This window comes from Neopelma chrysocephalum, unplaced genomic scaffold (assembly GCF_003984885.1).
Source record: "Neopelma chrysocephalum unplaced genomic scaffold, ASM398488v2 Primary Assembly neopelma1_45, whole genome shotgun sequence".
NCBI lineage: Eukaryota > Metazoa > Chordata > Aves > Passeriformes > Pipridae > Neopelma > Neopelma chrysocephalum.
Genome location: NW_020897704.1, coordinates 17,622,689 through 17,641,115, shown reverse-complemented (window position 1 = coordinate 17,641,115; position 18,427 = coordinate 17,622,689). Strand labels below are relative to the sequence as shown.

At 44.8% G+C, this 18,427-nt stretch overlaps 1 protein-coding gene across 7 annotated transcripts in view; it reads right to left on the bottom strand.

Moving 5' to 3' along the window:
- Window positions 1-18,427, bottom strand: part of FRMD4A (FERM domain containing 4A) — a 367,435-nt gene that overhangs the window by 81,978 nt on the left and 267,030 nt on the right. For all 7 annotated transcript variants that reach the window (XM_027679513.1, XM_027679512.1, XM_027679514.1 and 4 more), the window contains 2 exons: window positions 18,162-18,256; window positions 10,199-10,291 (listed from right to left, as the gene is read on the bottom strand). In XM_027679513.1, coding sequence (XP_027535314.1) covers window positions 10,199-10,291; window positions 18,162-18,256 — 188 coding nt within the window. The remainder of the gene's footprint in view (window positions 1-10,198; window positions 10,292-18,161; window positions 18,257-18,427) is intronic.

Genomic DNA, 18,427 nt, shown 5'->3' with positions numbered 1-18,427 from the left:
CAGATCTCCTCCTCTTACCACCTTTTCCAAATACGGTGAGGGAAATCACACTTTACAATGACCAGTGTCAGTGACAAAGGAGGCAGGCAGAAGCATCCAGCTGCTAAGGCAATGAACCAAGCACAAAAATCTGAGTTAAATTCCCAACTCGGACACAGGTTTCCTTCGTGACCTTCTGAAAATCATTTAGCTGCTTGGGCTGTGGTGCTGTGTTTAGAAAATACCGCTCCCTTCTCTGCCCCCTTCTGTCTGTTTTGCCTGTTAAGCTTACGAGCCCTTTCTTGTGCATGTTTCAAGACCATCAGTTTCGAGGGGCACTCTCAGATTTCTGTTGAGGACTCCCCTGAGAGAATCATTCCTCCATGTGGTGTGAGGATGATGTATCCAGGATATAATGGATGGGCTGGATAGAGAAAGAGGCAGTATAACATGGCCAACACCTCTGCTCCACTACCTACATCTCTTGCAATACACCCAGCAAACAGCTTTGCCTTCAGCAGCTCCTACAAGAGGTTCCTTGATAGTCAGCAACTGTGGCTGTGAGAAATTAGCTGTGTGTAGGAAGGGGGGACACCCCATGAGACTTGCTGAGTGTAAAAACCAAAGAAATAATTTTGGAGAAAGTTTAAAAGATCAGCTAACGTTAATCTATTTCTGAATTCCCCCTCCCTCCCCTGCCCCAGTAACTTATAATTCATCAAGTACATTTTCTAAGCATTAATTAAATAGACCGGTGAATATTACTCTGGATAATGAACACAAAGTGCCTACATTGGCTGCTCCCTCTCAACAGCAGGGAAATAATAATGAGTACTGCAGAAGGTGTTGGAAGACTTCAGAAGCTGCTGCATCTGAAACATTTAAGGCTTTTTAGCTGCGAGGACGTGTCTTGTACTGATCAGATTGCTCTCTATTAAGCGTTGGTTAACTGACGACATGCTCTGAGACAGCTTAAGCCCCCTCATGCCGTGATGAACGGCAATTCCCATCGTAACCAGCCAAGCACAGACTCACAGTGGTGTCTGTGGAAACTCCTGATCCTTGGGTGATGGGAAACTGGTATTACTGTAACTTCTCCCTTGCATAACGCACGGGCTCACCCACCTCTGACTTGTGACTCAGAGAAATGCCTGACTGGGTGCTGGGCTTACCAGGAGAATCCCTGACTGCTGCTGCTGGTCTCATAAGTGTGTGTGCAGATGGGCAAATTTAGCAGTGTTGGGAAGGTGTTTGAACACTAGTGCTTCGTCCTTGCGGTGGGGATTGGAGAGCTCAGGACTGTCAAGCACCTGAGTTGGTGGGGTGCTTGTGTGGACAGTAAGAGCAGAAAGGAGCAGCACTTTCAATTTCAGCACACCAAAAGAAACTCTCAAACAAAAACTATTTAGCATTGGCAGCCCTGGACATATCCCACCAGCCTGAACTTGGCCATCTATCACCCAGCAGGGACTAGGCTCTGAGGAGTTGAGTTGCTGACTGGGAAGATAAGACTGTCATAGCATTCAAGAGCACAAGCCCCTGTGTTAACTTCCAAGCAGAACCTGCCAAATGGTAAAAATATTTCTCTGTGATCTTCAACACAATGATATTTTGCCTACTTCAGGTATATATCTGTCCTGGGGCAGTGATACCATCCTACTTCTTGTGAAGCTTGACTCTGGTGGGAACCAGCTAGTCCAAAAGACTTCTATCTACATCTTTCCCAGCTGGCTGACTCCAATCTGGTTGGGATGCTCTGTCAGTAGAGCTTGGTGGCTCTGTCAGTGGACTGCCCCTTATTTCATTATTAGAAAGCAATGGGTAAAGGAGAACACCCCTTTTCTGCCTCATTCATCCTGGAGTGTGGCTCATTATCCCTCACCATGTCATTCAGAACCTCAGAGGATAATTTGAAAAATATGAGGCCATTTGCTAACCAGGAAAAGAAAAATCACATGTGTTGGTATAATGGACTTAAATGCAGATGTCATTATGTCCAGTGTCTCATGCTAAATGAGTATTCTGAGCAGCACAGGCTGCACAGCAGCTTTTATGTTCCAGCTCTGTTTGCTAATAGCCATGGGTGCACACTTTTATGTGCTGACACTTAAAGCAGACAATGCTCATGCTAAGTAGTTGGCCTGTTAAGTAATCAGTCAGGAATGAAAATCAGCTAAAAAGCTCCATTTACCTCCCGTTTTGCATTTGTTTTGGTTTGGATGCCATGTCCTTTCCCCTGTGCCTGTGCCATGCTCAGGCCCCCCCTTGCCCAGCCGACGGGATCAGTATGCAGGGGACAGGACGCAGCAAGAGAGGCCTGTGTCAACTTTGACTTCATTGCAGGGAAGCCACAAAACTGGAGGTGAAAGTGATTCCAGAGATACAGAGAATTGCTGCTAGCAAAATAAAAAGATATGAATACTGTTTAACCTGAACCTGTTCCCTGTCTCTTTCCCATCAGCTGTACTGCACTATGAAGCTGTCTGCACCTTTACCCACTGCCAATCCTTTTTTCTTAGTGTTTCTAGGATGTTGGCCCATTGAACTCCTGGAAAACCATGTGTTTTGGGGATATTTGCTCATTCCTATGCCTAATCTTCTTCATGTAAAAAATACTTAGGGATCTACTTTGGAATATATAGATACCAACTCTCTTTGTCTCTTCCAGGCTCTATGTCCTGGGAGTCTTTGCAAATTACAAGGTGGTCCAGTATCAACACAGAGAAGGGTGGTAAATGCAGGTACATTCTTTCCTGATGCTTGGTTACAGCATCAAGCAAAGGCACTGACCTCAATACAGTGAGTCCACTGCCCCCTCCCCATGTGGGGAACCAGACCTGCTGTAAAAGCAGCAGTTCAGCTCAATACACTCTGCAAATTGCTCCACCCCTGCAATATCCCATGAAGCTTGGCTTGGCTTGCAAGAGAAGTGCATTTTTGTACAAGAAGGTGTGTTAATTTTTGTATAAAAACTGCTGCAGCTCCTCTGGCTTGGAGTGATGTGGACACCTGTCCCAAGCAGGAGGTGAGAGCAGTGACTGGATCACAGCAGCACGCTGCCTTCCTCCCCTCCTCTTCCTCAGTCACCAGGGGCATTGCCCCTTAATCTCCTGAGCATCAGCACAGCCCTTTTCTGCTCTTTGGTCCTTGCCAAGAGTCATATCTTGTCTATTAGAGGTAACTTTCTGGATGCACTGTCCGGCATAACACCATCTCTCAGTATCTAGAGACCACCTCTTTCATCTGAGGATTTTGGACCATTTTAGGAATAGAAATCCCTCCAGCCATTCCATGTGTTGTCACCAGCACACAAAGGTATGATTTGCTGTGATTTGTTTTGGTATAAGCTTTACTTACTCACTCACTCTACCCCTTGTCCAATGCCCTGGCGATGGGGGGACCCCTCACAGCAGACCTTTCTGTTGCTCCCCTGATGACAGAACATCACACCCGCTGGTGTGAGGTACAAACACAGAAATTGCATTGGAAACGGAAACAAGTCTGCCTGACTTTGACCCAGTCAGAGTAGCTGTGTGTAGGCACTAACACAGCTACTGCTGCTTGATCCAAATTAGATACAAATCCTACACTGACAGCATCCATCATTTCTGCACGGTACCTATCATGCTGTCTAAATGCTTCCCAAAATTAGACAAGACAATGCTGCCAGCATCAACATGTTTAAAATGTGGCTCAAAACAACAAATTTTCAGAATGCTGCTTTTTCTTCCACCTGGGGTAGCTGAACGGAAAGGAAAAACAACTTATCCCCTTCTCTCAACACAGCTCACTTATACAAATATATTCCTAGTTAAGCAGAAAACAGAAATGATGTTATGGGACTCAAGAGCCAGACTGCTATTAAGATGTGTGTGTAATGGATGGCTTAGCTCAGAGCTGTGTGCTAAGTAGCAGAGCCCCATTAGTTCCCTTCCTCAAGCAAAGGTCGGTTTTCACACAAGTAAATCTTCCAACTGGACAGAAGTTTCTCATATCTCTAAAGAGACTCTGAGGAGCAAAGCCTCCCCGCAGGCAATTTATTACACCTTCCCCCGGGTGAACAGAGCAGGGGGCCACCCTGGGAAGGCTGCAATAAATTGTCTGCGGGGAGCCTTGTCTTCCAGCACAAACAAGGTCTGTGCGGCTGTATTTATACACTGTGGCAGGCGGTGAGGAGGGGGTGTGCGGGGCTGCCGGCTTTTGGGATCTTCCTGCTTAGCGTACACACAGCTGGTGCACACCAACCAGCAGAACACATGCTGTGCAGAGAGATCTGGGTTATGGCACGGACTTTATAGACAGGGTAGCTCACAGAAACCCCTGAAAGCAGCTTGGTTGGACTGGGTTGATTATGTGGGTTTAATATTCTGTGTTTTGTTATTATTTCTACAGCACTGCAGCGCAGTGCACGGGCATGTAGAGCTATAATGTGAGCAGGACATGGCTCTTTGTCTCCTCTTATATGTAGCATAAATTCCCTGGTGCAGGGAATTTCTGGCTCAGTACTGGTACTGACAGCAGGTGAGGGAGACAGCACAGCTGGAAGGAGCTCCGGAAAGAGACAGATAGCCATGAGAATGAAGATGGAGCACCCCAAGGTGCTGAAAAATCTCAGGTCAGTTCCCTGAACTCTCCTGGGATGATCAAGCTCCAAGGCAAATTGGGGTCCAGCACTACTCTCCTTGCAGTTCCTTGTGCAGAGGGACCTGGAGCTGACCTAGGAAGAGCAGAGGAGCAGAGCAATTTGTGTATATGTGATTTCCCCCTGCCAACTTCTCCTGGGTGCTAACAGGCGTAATAAAGCCTTAGGTGACAGCAAATTCTGCCACTTATCTCCCTCTCTCCTGACTGTAAATTTGATGTATTTGATAATCTCCTCATATGTCTCCCCCCAGTTCCTGTAAACCCATCTCACACCATGTGGCAGAAAGAAGGCTGTCTGCTCCTTCTCCTTCCTTGGATGGGAGAGACAGGAGCTCACAATTCCTCATTCCCTGCCTGAAGCAAAGGATTGGAGCACCACATACCCCTCTCTGGTGGGGAAAACTGTGGATGGAGAAACACAGCCCATCACATGTGAGACAAATAAATTGCTCTGGTTAATCTAGTGTGGTTCTATTCAGCTCCTCCTGCCACGGCAGGCTGCTGTCATCACCACCCTGTAATCTGATTTCTTGGACAGAAGCAAAGCTGAGTGGACGTGAATGGCACCACAGCCATGGTGTGCTGGGATTGCCACGTGAGTTAGTCGGGGAAGTTGAGAGCAGGATGCTATGAATCTGCACCCCACACATGTGTCTGGCCTGTGTTAGAGGCAGCAATGCGTTTCAGTGACAAGTTCTAATGTCTGTCTAGCCCTATGAATAACCACTGTCTCTCTTCCTTCCAGGGTCAACTGTTTCCAAATGGTCTTCTGCTTCTTTCATTTTTAGCATTAGTCCTTTTCTAATGGAACACAGGTTTAAAGACTGGCTACAAAGGAGGGCTGAAAGACTAAAATAGCATAAGGCCTCATTAACAGGTGAAATCTGGTCCAATTCCATTTAGGTAGTCAGGCAAAACCTTGTAGCCGGGAAATGCTTCCTCAACCCTGACTGTGCCAACCTGTTTGAAATAATAATTTTAAATTTATAGACAGCCCTTGATGCACAGAGGGATTCATCAGGTGAAAAGAGGTAGCTATGATGTAAACACCTATATCTGAGCAGGGGTCTGAGGTCAGAGAAGAGACACAGGTATTTTAGCCTGCAACTTGTTGAATTCCGAAGAAGTCATCTCAGATAAGTTGGATGAGTTGTTCCTGAAAAGTGCCTATTTCTTTCCTGTGGTTGCACAGGGAGGCTGCACTAATTAGCCCTGACACAGAGCTGTCTGCCAGGTAAACATCTCAGGTTTGGTGTGGTGTCTCATCTCAGACGTCAGTCCCACCTGCCTCGCACCTGGACCACTGCTGTTGCACACAGAGCTCCTTTCTGTCAGGTTAAAGGGAGCAATGACACCCACGAGCTTTGCACTCTGTGTTTCAGTGCCGGTCTCTTATTTAGGGCCACTTTGTTCTCCAGTAACTGTGGTAACCTGGCAAAATCTCTGGCCTCAATATTGAGAGTCCTGAGCCCCCACAGCTCCCATGCTGACTTCAGCCTAGCCAGCGCGTATGAACACATGCCAGATGTTGCTGAGCACAGGCATTCCTTTGTGGGAATACTGCTGGGCCATAGATACAAACTCTGCCCCCCAGTGTATTTGAGTATTGAGGATTTATTTCTCATTTTGTTCCATGCCGTTCTGAAAGAAAAGCCTTTCCATGTGAGAGATATTCTGATTTAGTGTGACGACTTCTGCAGTGAGTTGTCCCTGTTTAGCTGGTGGAGCTACCCTGAGAACAAATATATTCATTCCTGGGAAAAGATCCACCAGCAGAGTGAATTTTATTTGCTAAGTTTGTTCATATAAATTAACAGCATGACAAACACCCAGAAGATAATGAGATCAGACCCATGATGGTGGTTCCCTTGCTAAGGATCGCTAATGTCACAAGGCCATCATTAGAAGATGAGAACTCACTGCAAAGCCTGTCTGACTTTACTTTCCATGAACAGCATGTCTATGCTTTGGTCCTCTCTCAAAGTTTTACACAAAGTTTAACTTTGCCTTCCTTCTGTATGTGTGAGTCTGAGCAAAATGCTTCCTTCCCTGCCTAAAGTATAACAACCTTTATCTGAAGCCCTGCTAGCTCTGTTTACCTCTGAACTCTTTGACATGTGGGTCTCCACACTTAGGTTCCTGCCCTTTACCACACAGCTCTCTGTTCTCTTCTGGTCTCAAAACACCTCTGTAAAATCAACTAACCAAGCAATCCCTCTTTCCTTTATCCCCATCATTTGCTTCTCCTGGACTTCAGTGGTGACTCTCATCTGACTTGGCTTACCTGCATTGTAAACCCTCCAAGGCAGGGAATGAATTTCACCAACAACTGAGTGACCAGGGCTATAGGAAGCCATCCAGGGAAGCTAATTCTATGATGAGAACTAATATCACTCCCATCCAGTTGCCAGACACCCCACCTTCCCTGCATGACACATGGCACTCCCTCTTGCTTTCATTTGTGGCTTTAGAGCTATGTAAACAGATATTATCAGAGTCTTATAAAATAATATTGCACAATAGCCATGGGGCAGTTCAAGCTGCCCAAGAGTTCTGATTGCTTCCTATGTTGTTCTCAGTGGAAAGCTTCTAGAGAAGCACTGGATGACAGCCTGAAGACAGGGAGGCTTCAGTAGCTGTGTAAATGTACAAGGGCAGAAGAAATTTCTTACAAAGCAATGCTAAAAACATCCTTCTAAAATCCTCCTTCTTTGACACGGTGCTGTGAAATTTTTAGTCTTTGATTACGGAAGAGAGTAAAGACACTGGAGATCAGTGTTCAACAATGTCAAACCCCAAGGAAATGTGTGTCAAAAGACAAAGCTTCAACAGTGCTGCAGAGATTTAAAAAAGGGAGGAGAATTTCACACTGCAAAGCTTGTGAAACTTCCTATTTTCAGCACGGTTCTTCCAAGAAGCCTTTTCTTAAGAGGGCAGGCTTCCCTCTAAATGTACTTTTAGAGCAAGTTAAAATCTGTGGCATCTTTTGCGGGCATGCTGCCCATCAACATTGCTGCAGGAGTGTTGAGGGTAAAAACAATCTGATGTTCACATAAAAAAGGTGAAAATGTAGCTTATCCTCTTTACAAACTACCATTCACTGTTCTTGCCTGAGGCTTCATCTCTTCAGTAGCTACACAGTGTGATTGAATTGTACATTTACTTCGACTAGAGGGAAAAACCCACACCATTACTAAATCCCAATGCAGTAAACAGATTTCTGTGTCATGAGCATCTGGCACATCCAGTTACTTGTATTACTATCTCCCCAATTAGGATGCCCAGCACCAATCTAAGCTTTGTCAGCTGCAATGCTTGGGAGGGGTAACGCAAGAAGATATCTGCAAACACAGGCAAGCCTTCACCAATGACATAGTAGGTGTTATGGGCACCCAGTCCCTTAAAAACTAACACATCTGTGATTAAGTATGGCACAGCACTAATTATCTCTGCTTTCCAGCTGAGGGCAGCAGGGGAGAGGGAGCATTCTGTTTATGGTATGTTTATGGATGTCTTTTCAAACTGCCACTCATCTCCCAGATCATGAAAATAAAACCCCATCTATGGGTGGGTCTCTTCACAACCTTTCTGTCAGCCCTTGCTTTAGTTCCCAAGCCAGAACTGAAACCACTGGGTGACAGATATGTGGGGCCCTTCCAGCTTCAGCCATCTGGCTGGAGTTGGTTTCTTCAATTGCCTTCTGCTCAGGTCAGATCTGGGGATGAACATGGGAACTCTTTATGTGCTGAGAAACTTTTTCAACTTCTGCCAGCATCTGACATCCACAGGGGAAATAAGCAGTAGAAAAGCCATGGTAAGTTAATGCCCATTCCTAAATCTTGAAGCATCTGGCCTTCCACTCCAATCCAAATCATAACTCAATGTGACAATCCACTCATTACTGCCCCCAATAAGAGTAAAAGTCCACAATCCGTCTGGTTTTCACACACACACTTTTCAGACACCGAATGTGTGTGTGGGTTTTTTCCCTGTGGATTGCAATTCCAGAACGGGAGGGGTCACTCATTCACTAACTGTTATATGGATCCATATCCTAGGATGTCTCTTGGCTACGATCCTGCTACAATGACTGGTCTCCACTGTGCTGCCAACTTTCATAAAACAATACAGATGGCAATATTTATGCTTGTTGAGTGGTCTTTGAAATGAATACGAGAGCGGCTCAGTAGCACCGGCTTTCACACATTTAACAGTTCCACTCCTAAAACCTGCACTTAGCTCTTGCTCAGCCAGAGCTTTCCCTGCTTTCCGTGAGATCCCTGTACTAGCACAGACTCCTCAATTTGGCCCCTAGACAAGATGTTTGATAACATAGTTGATGTGTACTTAACGAGCATCAACAGTTTTGTTAAGCACAGGTGGATCTGGATCTTACATACTGGAGCTGTTCGGCTCTGATCTACCCTTACTGTTTGAAGCACTCAAAATGTAGACTAAACTCTTCTCTTGAGAGACAGCAGGCAAATTCTGATCTCATGGGGCCATCCACCACTAAATATGGGGACATAACAGAACAAAGAGTCTCTTCTCTTGAGAACCCTTCCTTGTAATGGAAGTCAAATGAATGACAATCACCATGCAAGTTAAAAAAAGGCTTCACTCAGGGGAAGAAACTCAAAAGTAGGTCTTCATTTTTTGTGGGCACTATGGAATGAATGAGAGTGATGTCAGATGTAATATAACACTGGAGTGGAAAGCCTAACAGAAAAAGACACGGTAACACTGCACTGGCTAGTTCTAGACATGAGCTATCCATTAAAAGTAAGTCAAAACCCTCAACTTAATTTTGTGCATATGCCATCCCAGCCCCCGGCCTCTCTCTGGGCGTTTCAAAGCTGCAAGAGCAAATTTGTCTTCTCAGAAAATATCTCCCTTGGAGGCAAAGACACTGTGTGCACAAGAGCAATGGCAGCTTCCAGCAGCTTCCAAGCACTAACAGGTCCTTGTAAAAATCCCAGATGAAGTTTGAAGCTCCCAAACTACAATAATCTTCATTAAAACCTTTCTAGTCTGATCCAGCTGTGTAGAAGCCAACTGGCTGCCATAAAATGCCATAATTTGCTATTTGTGAGTTCAGAAGGTGAATATGACAGAGCTGTTCTGGTATTGATTTGGTCCCTGACAGAACACACACCCTGGGCACAATCCAGAGGAAACGTGGCTCGTTGGTGAGGAAGCAAGTGTTTTCCCTCCAGGTTGCTGGCTCAAATGGGTTATCCTGGCAGAAGGAGGGCTTTGTTCTTCAGCCCTACCCAGCTTGGACTTTCCAGTTGAAAGCCCACAAGTAAAAGTGTAAAGACATAACATCTGATCTTGTCCTCATGCAACATTTCTCTGCAGGCAACTCTGGGTGTTAGTGTGGCTACTACTTGTTTACTCTTGAGTGAGAAGAGTTTTCAAACTCAAAGAGCTCAAAAGAAACCTCTGCAGAAGTGTTTGTTTGTCCACAGGTGTTTCTACAGTGAGAGAAACCGACAACCTCATTTCCTGGTCTGCAGGGAACAGGTAGTCCATATCTGTATCCCATGGGAAGGGCTCACCAACACACACTTACCTGACACAAAAGTACAAAACAACCGGTCCTGACTTTTTTGGGAAGTCATGTTCCAGCACCCGTCGGTCCAGCTGAAGCCAGTTCAAGTGTCCCCTGGCAAGAGAAGAGACAGTTTTGAGCCTGGTACCAAAGAGGTTTCTTGCTCCTCATGGCAGTGAGGTCTGAGGTGTTACAAAATACGAGCTGAACCACCTGCTATTTGCCCTTGACTATAGCATGATATTTGAAAAACACACAGTAAATGTTTGAGAAGTGGAGGCAGCACTTCAGTCTGGGAATCGAACTGCTAAAGTTCAATCTGTCAGGGTGAAAGCTGGTAGCACTGAGCAGGCAGGACAGCCCAAAATGTTATAAGCTTCACCTTTTTATTACAAGCCCCTGGAGCAGTTGTATCATTAAAAGTCTGTCAAGATTTTCATTAGAAATCCTTATGGTTAAGAGTTTCCACAACGCCTGCAGTATTTAACTCAAGGCTAAACCTGACTCTACAGACTGAGACAGTTTATTTACCACCCACATGCCTGCAATAGCCTCTCTAGGTTTGCCCAGCCCTCGTTTTTCCTTCTTCAGAGAGCTCTTGAAAAACAGCTGCTCTGTGAAGCGTTCCAGCTCCAATTACCACATGCTGCTTTTCTTTTGCCTAGATGGTACCTGTCGTCATTATTTTCTCCTGTAATTTATCCATTCGTGCCTTGCTGCTGGAAGCTTTCCTGGGCAGGAGCTCTGTTCTTTGTCACGTTCCCCACGTTGTAGAGTGTTCTGTGTGTGTGTGTGTGTGAGAGGGACTTTATAAATACCATTATTTGTATTACAGGGGCATCTCACTCCCCTGCTGAGATAAAGGCCCTGTTAAATTAGGCACTGTGGAAATACCTAGGGTAAAATTCAGGCCCCACTGAATCTGGCCAGAAATTTGCCATTGCCTCCAGTGATGCTAGGGCTGCATCCTGTGAGTTTTTTGCTATTGATTTCAGCCAGACCAGATTTCACCCAGAGGGAGAGGCAGCCCTTGCCTTCAGTGCTCTGCTGTCTAGACAAGCAAGGAGCGAGAGAATTGAAGTGATTTGGGGGAGAATCTTGCAGCAAATAAAGCAGGAAATGGAACTCATATGTTCTGAGCTTTATTCCAGTGCCTATTCACCAGCTCATGCTAATCCTCAAGAATAATTCTTCATTCCACTGTAAATGAAAAAAAAAAAGGCCAAAAAAAGGAGCTTGATTTTAAAAAACCCAATAAATTAACTTCTAGAATTGCAACAAGCCTTAGCAATGTACCCTGTCAGCGAACACACACAGCTTTCACGTAGGTCTGCCCGTTCCTCCTTGAAGGAAGCATGAGCTTTGGGCAACTGAGAAACCCCTTTGGAAAGTAGGCAGTGACATCTCTGTAGCAATTTAACTGGATTTGCAGCTCCACCCCTCCATCTTTCCTAGAAAAATAAATAAAGGAGAAAGCAGTAGTTTCAGGAGGCTTTGAATCACCTGGGTTCAGTTGGAATTTCTGTACTGCTGCCCTGGTTTACATGGGTGCAGAAGTGGATGGGCAGCTCAGGGACCTTCCCACTGAGGCAGCTCCAGGCTGCCCTGGAGACCATCTGGGACCCTGTGTGGGCTCACCTCAGCCAGCACACTGCTTTCCACTAAGGAATTCAAAATTACTGGTGAGCTCCACTCACCACTGCCGTGGGTTTGAGACCAGACATCTACAAAAGAGTTCTCAAATTTTGCCATATAGAAGTCAGGTGTTCAGTTTAATCAGCCTTTGTATCTGCTTTGCAAAAGTACTGAGTCTCAACGTGGTACAAGTGATACATGTGGAATCAGGTACTTTTCAAACTCATCCTGCACATCTTTTGGTGTACAAAAGGATCAAAGCCTATTTTATCCCCTGCTGCAGACACCTGTGTGTTTCTTTCAAACATATTTTAATTTTAGGCAGGTTTTTTTCTCTAGATGAAGTTTTTACATAAGTTTTTTCTTTATTTTTTTTTCCTCTAGGTAAAGGGAAGCCTGAACTGTGTTTTAAGGGTGTAGACTTGATAGCAGACTGCCTACTGGGAAGGGGTGATATTGTGCAGATTTTCAAGCCCAACTGGTCACTTCATATGTCTCTATTGCAGCTCATGGACTGAGGAAAGTCTGCCCAGCCTGTGAAAGCACTGGCATCAGAGTGAGGATGGCCATGCTAACTGGGCTGGGTGTAGAGACTTGCTGGCCTGGCTCTAAGCAGGCTCCATAGCTGGGTACACAGCACAGTGGGGTCTCCTTCCATCATTTCTGCTGCTGGGATGTAGCTGCCCAATGCTATTGTAGGAACTCTGCATCATTCCCTTTTGTTCAGTACAGATGGGTACTTTAACAAGATTTGGTTTTTGGAAGACTGATGTTCCAGGCTGACAGAAAATAAGCCCCATTGAAAGATTTTCAGCCTGGGCACCGAAATATTAGCGGTGTCTACGTTTCCTGCTGCATCCCCCCTTCTTGAAATCTGTCCTTTTCCCTATTCTTCTTGTCCTGAAGTACTATTATGTTTCTTTTAACATGAGTCAGGAAGGCTGAAATTAGCTGTGAAGTACAGATGAGGATTGAAACTAGCTGTGCTCACCCACTCCTAGCCAAAGGACAACCTGAGCATTTAACCACACAGGCCACAGCATAAAGCACTATCAGAGCAAGGAAAAGCTACACTGAGCCTGACATCCTATCCTGAACCTGTCCAGTTCCATTTGTATCACCAAAGTAGCAGCCACCAGCAGCTGATGGTGTTACACACCAGTTCCCACCCAGGCAGAGTTGTTGACAATGGACTTACTGTCTACCTCTATGTTTATTCAACAGCAATGTCTGGCTTTGCCTAACGTGCACAAGGAAGGGTTGAGAAGTCATGGTGCACAGCACAATAAATCACTTCAAGGTATTTCTTATTTTGAAAAGACTTTTCTTTCTCACTGCGTTTTAACTGGAGAAGTTGGTTGATATAATCAGTACAAAATGAGTACCTGCATAGACGTGTGCATACCAAGTTACACATTTATGTCCCACACGTACACAGTTGTGTGCACTGAATAACACATTTAATTGCCACTGAGTTTTTAGGTTGAAGAGTTTCATTACTCTCATCTGCATGGAGCTTAAATCCAAAGCTCCTTCAGAGGAGGAAGGTCACTTAAATCCCTGCCAGGAGCTAACTGCTCACTGTACTCAATTACCACTTACAATCTTTCATCACTGAGGGCTTCTGGACTGCAGGCTGTCACCTAACTCCTTGTTCTCAAGTGTGCATGTGTGGCACGTAGAGAGCAGCAGTGAATAGTCACTGGCATCTGCCTGTGAATGTGGTCTATCGGGGAGCCAAACTCCGATGCCGTTACACCACAAAACTCTTGGCTCTGGAAACTGTCCTCCTGTTGTCAGCAGAACTATTCATGGAGCACAATCCCATGTAAGACAGAGAAAAGTATGGGCATATAACCCTAGGCATGTAGCAATCCTGACAGTTTTCATGGACCGATTTAGGCAGCTTGCACTGGGATCCCATTCATACGTGCCTAAGTCTAGCTGGATTTCCTTCATGGTTCAATTTAGAGACACAAAGTAGCTTTTGTTTCATTATCACCATTGATTTGTTCATTTGGGTATTTGTATCAGTGTATTCACAAACAATGGTGTAAACAGTTTTGGGAGACCTATAGGGAGGTCGAATATGGGAAGCCAGATCATTATCATCTGTTGGCTGTACTCATGTTGGCAGTCAAACTGGTGTGTCAACAACAACCACATAATTGCTTTTAGGAAAAGAAACTGGGTCCATTTAGTTTACAGACCGAGTATGGATTTTGGTGCCCAGGGTCCATATTGTCAATTGTGTGCAGTAGTTCTGTTTTCTTTTATCAGTAAAGTGTGGTACATCAATGAGTACTTTGCCTCCAGGTGGTTCTGTTTATAGAGTTTTACTGGTTAGTGTCCAGTTTTCTGAAAAGTGGATCCACACTGATTTGTGTTATAAAGGTATTTAGACCAATAAACCAACTCACACCCTTTCAGTGTCAAACTCATGTTGAGTTCAGTGGACATTGAGGAAGATCAATTCACATAATAGGAACCATATAAACTATTTTATGGTTTCATCAATCGTGACAGAAACAAAAAACTCTTTAACCTCACAGATTTTTTCAATTAAGAAATACTTTCGAAGAGGTTGAGAAGCTCAAGGAGTTATATGAGTTTAACTATACAAATTTTGGAAAAGAGTGGACTTGGTGATAAAGGAACTGGTCCAGTGCCAGAGCAGGGCGTTACTCTGAATGGTGCACCCTCCACTGGACCAGCTGTTCAACCAGGATGTGGGACATCTGATCCCTCATTTTGGCTCTGCCACGTGGCTGGAAGGTGGAAATAGGCTTCCTCCCAGTTCCCAGGGATGAGAGAGTATTCCAGGGAAGGGTGGTACCCTGCTGCCCCTTTGCCATCCCCTTGGCCATAGGGTCCTGTGCTGAGCAAGGGCATCCTCTATCATTGCCTTATCATGTTAGTACAATCTCTAGATACGTGTAACATAAATATTGGGGGTCTCAGTGCCTTGCAGTTTTTATCATATGTATTAATCAGCTGAAGAAGCTGTTCTGCAGGTTCTCCTCTGGTGAAGGAGCAAAAGGGTTTGAGTCAGCTTTTGATTGGACCCACGGAGAGGGGGAGCTGTGGGATGCAAAAGTTGGTAACTCTCCATGGAGCAGGTGACTCACATCTAAGGACAAGTGAAGGATGTGGAAAACCTGCCCAGGGCCCAGACGGGGAGTCTGCAGTGAACAGAAGGGTAATCCTGACCACTTGCTCTCAGTGAATGCTGGAGGAGCTCATGCCAAGGGAAAGGGCACTTAGCGGAGATTCATAACCAGCTGAACTAAAAAAAAAAAGCCCTTTCCCCATTCCTTTTCAATTTTAATCAACCAGTATATTGCTCTTCTGGCTTCCTGTGAAGCTTGGCCCCACGTGCTGTACAGGGACACCCTTTTGACCTGTGCTCTCCCACAGTTAATGGCTCACCATAAAGCGTTCCTATGATCATTAAAATAGAAGGCGTTATTCCCCCCTCCATAATAGTCTGACAATCTAATTTTAGTCACGCTGAATGCAGTAATGGCCCTATATTATCACAAGAAACTATTAAGTTGCCAACGCAAAGGTTGTTCCTATTGATTTTCTTCTAAGGTTGTCATGATAGAGCACAACTAATGAATGGAAATCCCCAGTACAAATAATTTCTAAATAAATTACTCTCATAGAGCCTTTACACTTAAATAGAAGAATTGATTTAATACTTTAGTGGCTTTTCTTCTTTCTAAACTTGCAATTTAGCCAACCCCAGACTACATTTATGAACCAGGCTTGTTCTGTTTTAGCTGGTTATGAGTTCCCTTCAAGTAAGGCACATGGAAATTCAGTGGAGAGTGAAGAGAAGGAAGTCCCTGAGGGTCTGTGCCACAGAATTAAAGGATTTCTTTTCATGTTCTGTGTTCGGCCTGTACCAGCTAAAGGGTTGTGTTAGGTGCCCTGCAAATACAAATTAGGGGACTGTTTTTACTACTTTTTGGAGAAAGGGGATTTTTTATATTTCCATTTCACATTGCAGGTTAAGATCTGTGGTACAGACAGCCCAGTTTATTTTCTCAAGTTGACATGGAACATCTATTTCCAAGACCCTGTCCAAGGCCCCAGGTATATTCTTTTGTCCATGTTCAGTCAAATAAAACAATTGCTGTTTGTGACAACTCTATTCAAAGCATTTTACAACTGAAGAAGAAATACTTTTGTCAAGGTTATTTTCACAGCACTGAAGAAGCCTCAGTGCAAATGTCAGAAGAAGGGCTGCAAACCAACTTCAGATCAGCTTGGACTTACTGGCTTGTTTCTGGGTTGCATTTCCTTGATTTAATGAGGGTGTCACCAAAACTGTCCTGTGGGCTGCATGAGGATCTCCTAAAATGCACCCTGCTTTGTCTTGACTACAGATCTGAAGGTGACCAAGAGAATGGATGCCATCACCTAACCCTTTGAAATCCTGCCAGGGCAGAGCACATCCATCTGCATCCATAGCTCTGCCTCAACAGCCTCTATCAGCTACTTGCACTTCCTCCCATTGCTAACTCAGATCTTTGCTCACACTGTTTGGAGTTAAACCTGGAGGCCCCAGGGAAGCCTGGGCTCTCTCTAATTTACACCTCCTCATTAGCTTCCCTTGCACTCCCAGGGGAGCCCTGTGCCCTCACAGCTCAACTGAGAGCTGGGACTTGCTCAGCTGCTCTCTGGTTACACTCTGACATGTGTCTCATTTCTCCCCTGTGCTGTTAGGAGTGTTAAGGGAATATTTTCACCTCATAGTGTGCTTTGGCTTCTCTGGTAGTTTTCCTGCACCCCTCAGGCATCACCCACTGAGTAACTTGCTCTCTCCAACATGGAATAAGACTGTGGTAAGAGCAATTTCCTCCTCCGGCTGTATAAATGGTCAGTGCCTCCTTGTGTTCCTCCTTGGAGGATCAGTCTCATTAATTTGTGTTGGGTTGGAGATCTCCTACAGGGCTGAGTTGCTCATGTCAGTGAGTTGGGATGGATTCTGGGATTCGGGTACTGTGTCTGCACGCGCCTGATGCTGAGTGTTCCTCCATCCTGGGAGCTGTGTCCTGAGATGGCCTCAGGCTGTCCAAGGCAGGCACTTGCCAAAGGAATTGACTTTAGAGGGGTGCTTACTGCTGAGATGAATGAGGATACGTTTGTGTAATTATCCAGCAGCCTCTGATTACCCGATCCTGAATCATTATTCCAGCAGATGATTTACATCTCCCTGCTACTTCAGCTGGCTCATGACAGCAATACTGCTGACTCAGCTGTTCTGGAGGCACAGCACTGGCTTGAAAATCTTGGGTATTTAAAATGATACTTCCTGAATATGAATCTTCCTAATTCATATACGAAGAGAAAACCTATTGCACACCGAAGTGGAGTAGGTGGGTGTGCATACAAGATATAGTCCATATGCAAAGGACAGTGTAAATCCCCAGAGAAAACAGACAGCTGGAAAAATGTAGCAGGGATTGTGCAGTAGCACTGAGGGGTCACAGCCTAGGACTAATCCCAGACTTTGGCAGACCTTAATGCTTTTCCAGTGCTAATTTTATTCTTGCTGTTTAATCAGGGGTTAGATATGGCCTGTCTTGAGACAAACCCTCAAATTTTGTGGTAATTTGAGGACTCTGGGAGCTGTTGTTCTAGGCAAACAACCAACATTGAGGTGACTGCAGTGTCAGTGTCCCATCCTTTGGTTTAGTTCAGCCATAAGGCTGTTGTATGATTCCTGATGAGGTCAAATCCCTTCCATGATGGAAATTTTATATTTAAAAATGCTTTTAATTCATGCTAAATTTGGCAATCCCTTCCTTTCCCACACTTCCTTCTTTCTTTTTATTTTTAAGAAACTCGAATCTGGGATCTAAAACATCAGAAATAGTAATTTTGTGAGGTTGGAGGGTTTTTTTCCTTTTCTTGAAATAATATAGCACCACTTTTAAGCCTGCTTGAGTGAATAAACTGATTAACACTTTGATTGAACAGTTCCACCAATCTGGTAATGATTTTGAACTAGTGAGTGGATCTTAGATCCATGAGAGCTTAAGGTAATCTTTTAACAGTGGTAAATGACTCCAACTCTTTGAACATGGGGTTAGGAAGGGGTTGTTACTGCCTCTGTTCACCTCCAGCCATGCTTAACTTGCCATGAGAGGCCTCTAGCCCTCTGAGGAAGGGGCAGCACAGGACAGACTCTGATGTGAGGTCCATGCCCACCTAGACCTTGGTCTAGGACCTTGGGTTGCACAGTGTTTCTACGCTGGTTGTTTTGCTTAGGACAAACCCAACAAGATTTTCTGTGATCTAAGAGTTGCCTCTTAGGTCTCTGATTTCTCACACTTACGTTTCATCTGTGAATGCAATTCCAAAGTACTCCTTCTCCTTCAGGTTGAAATGAGATGCCACCAAGTCAAGCAACTCCTTGGCCAAAAGCTTTGGCTGGAAAACAAGAATGAAATAAAGTGATTAATGAGGAGAACTTGGATAGAACTGCACTGTGCTTCTGGAGGAAAACACTATCCTTGAAGACACTCCACAGCTGTTGCTTTTATGTTCTCTCTGGTGTTCAAGGTAAATCTGCAAGGAACATTAGTCCCTTGAAATGAGCAG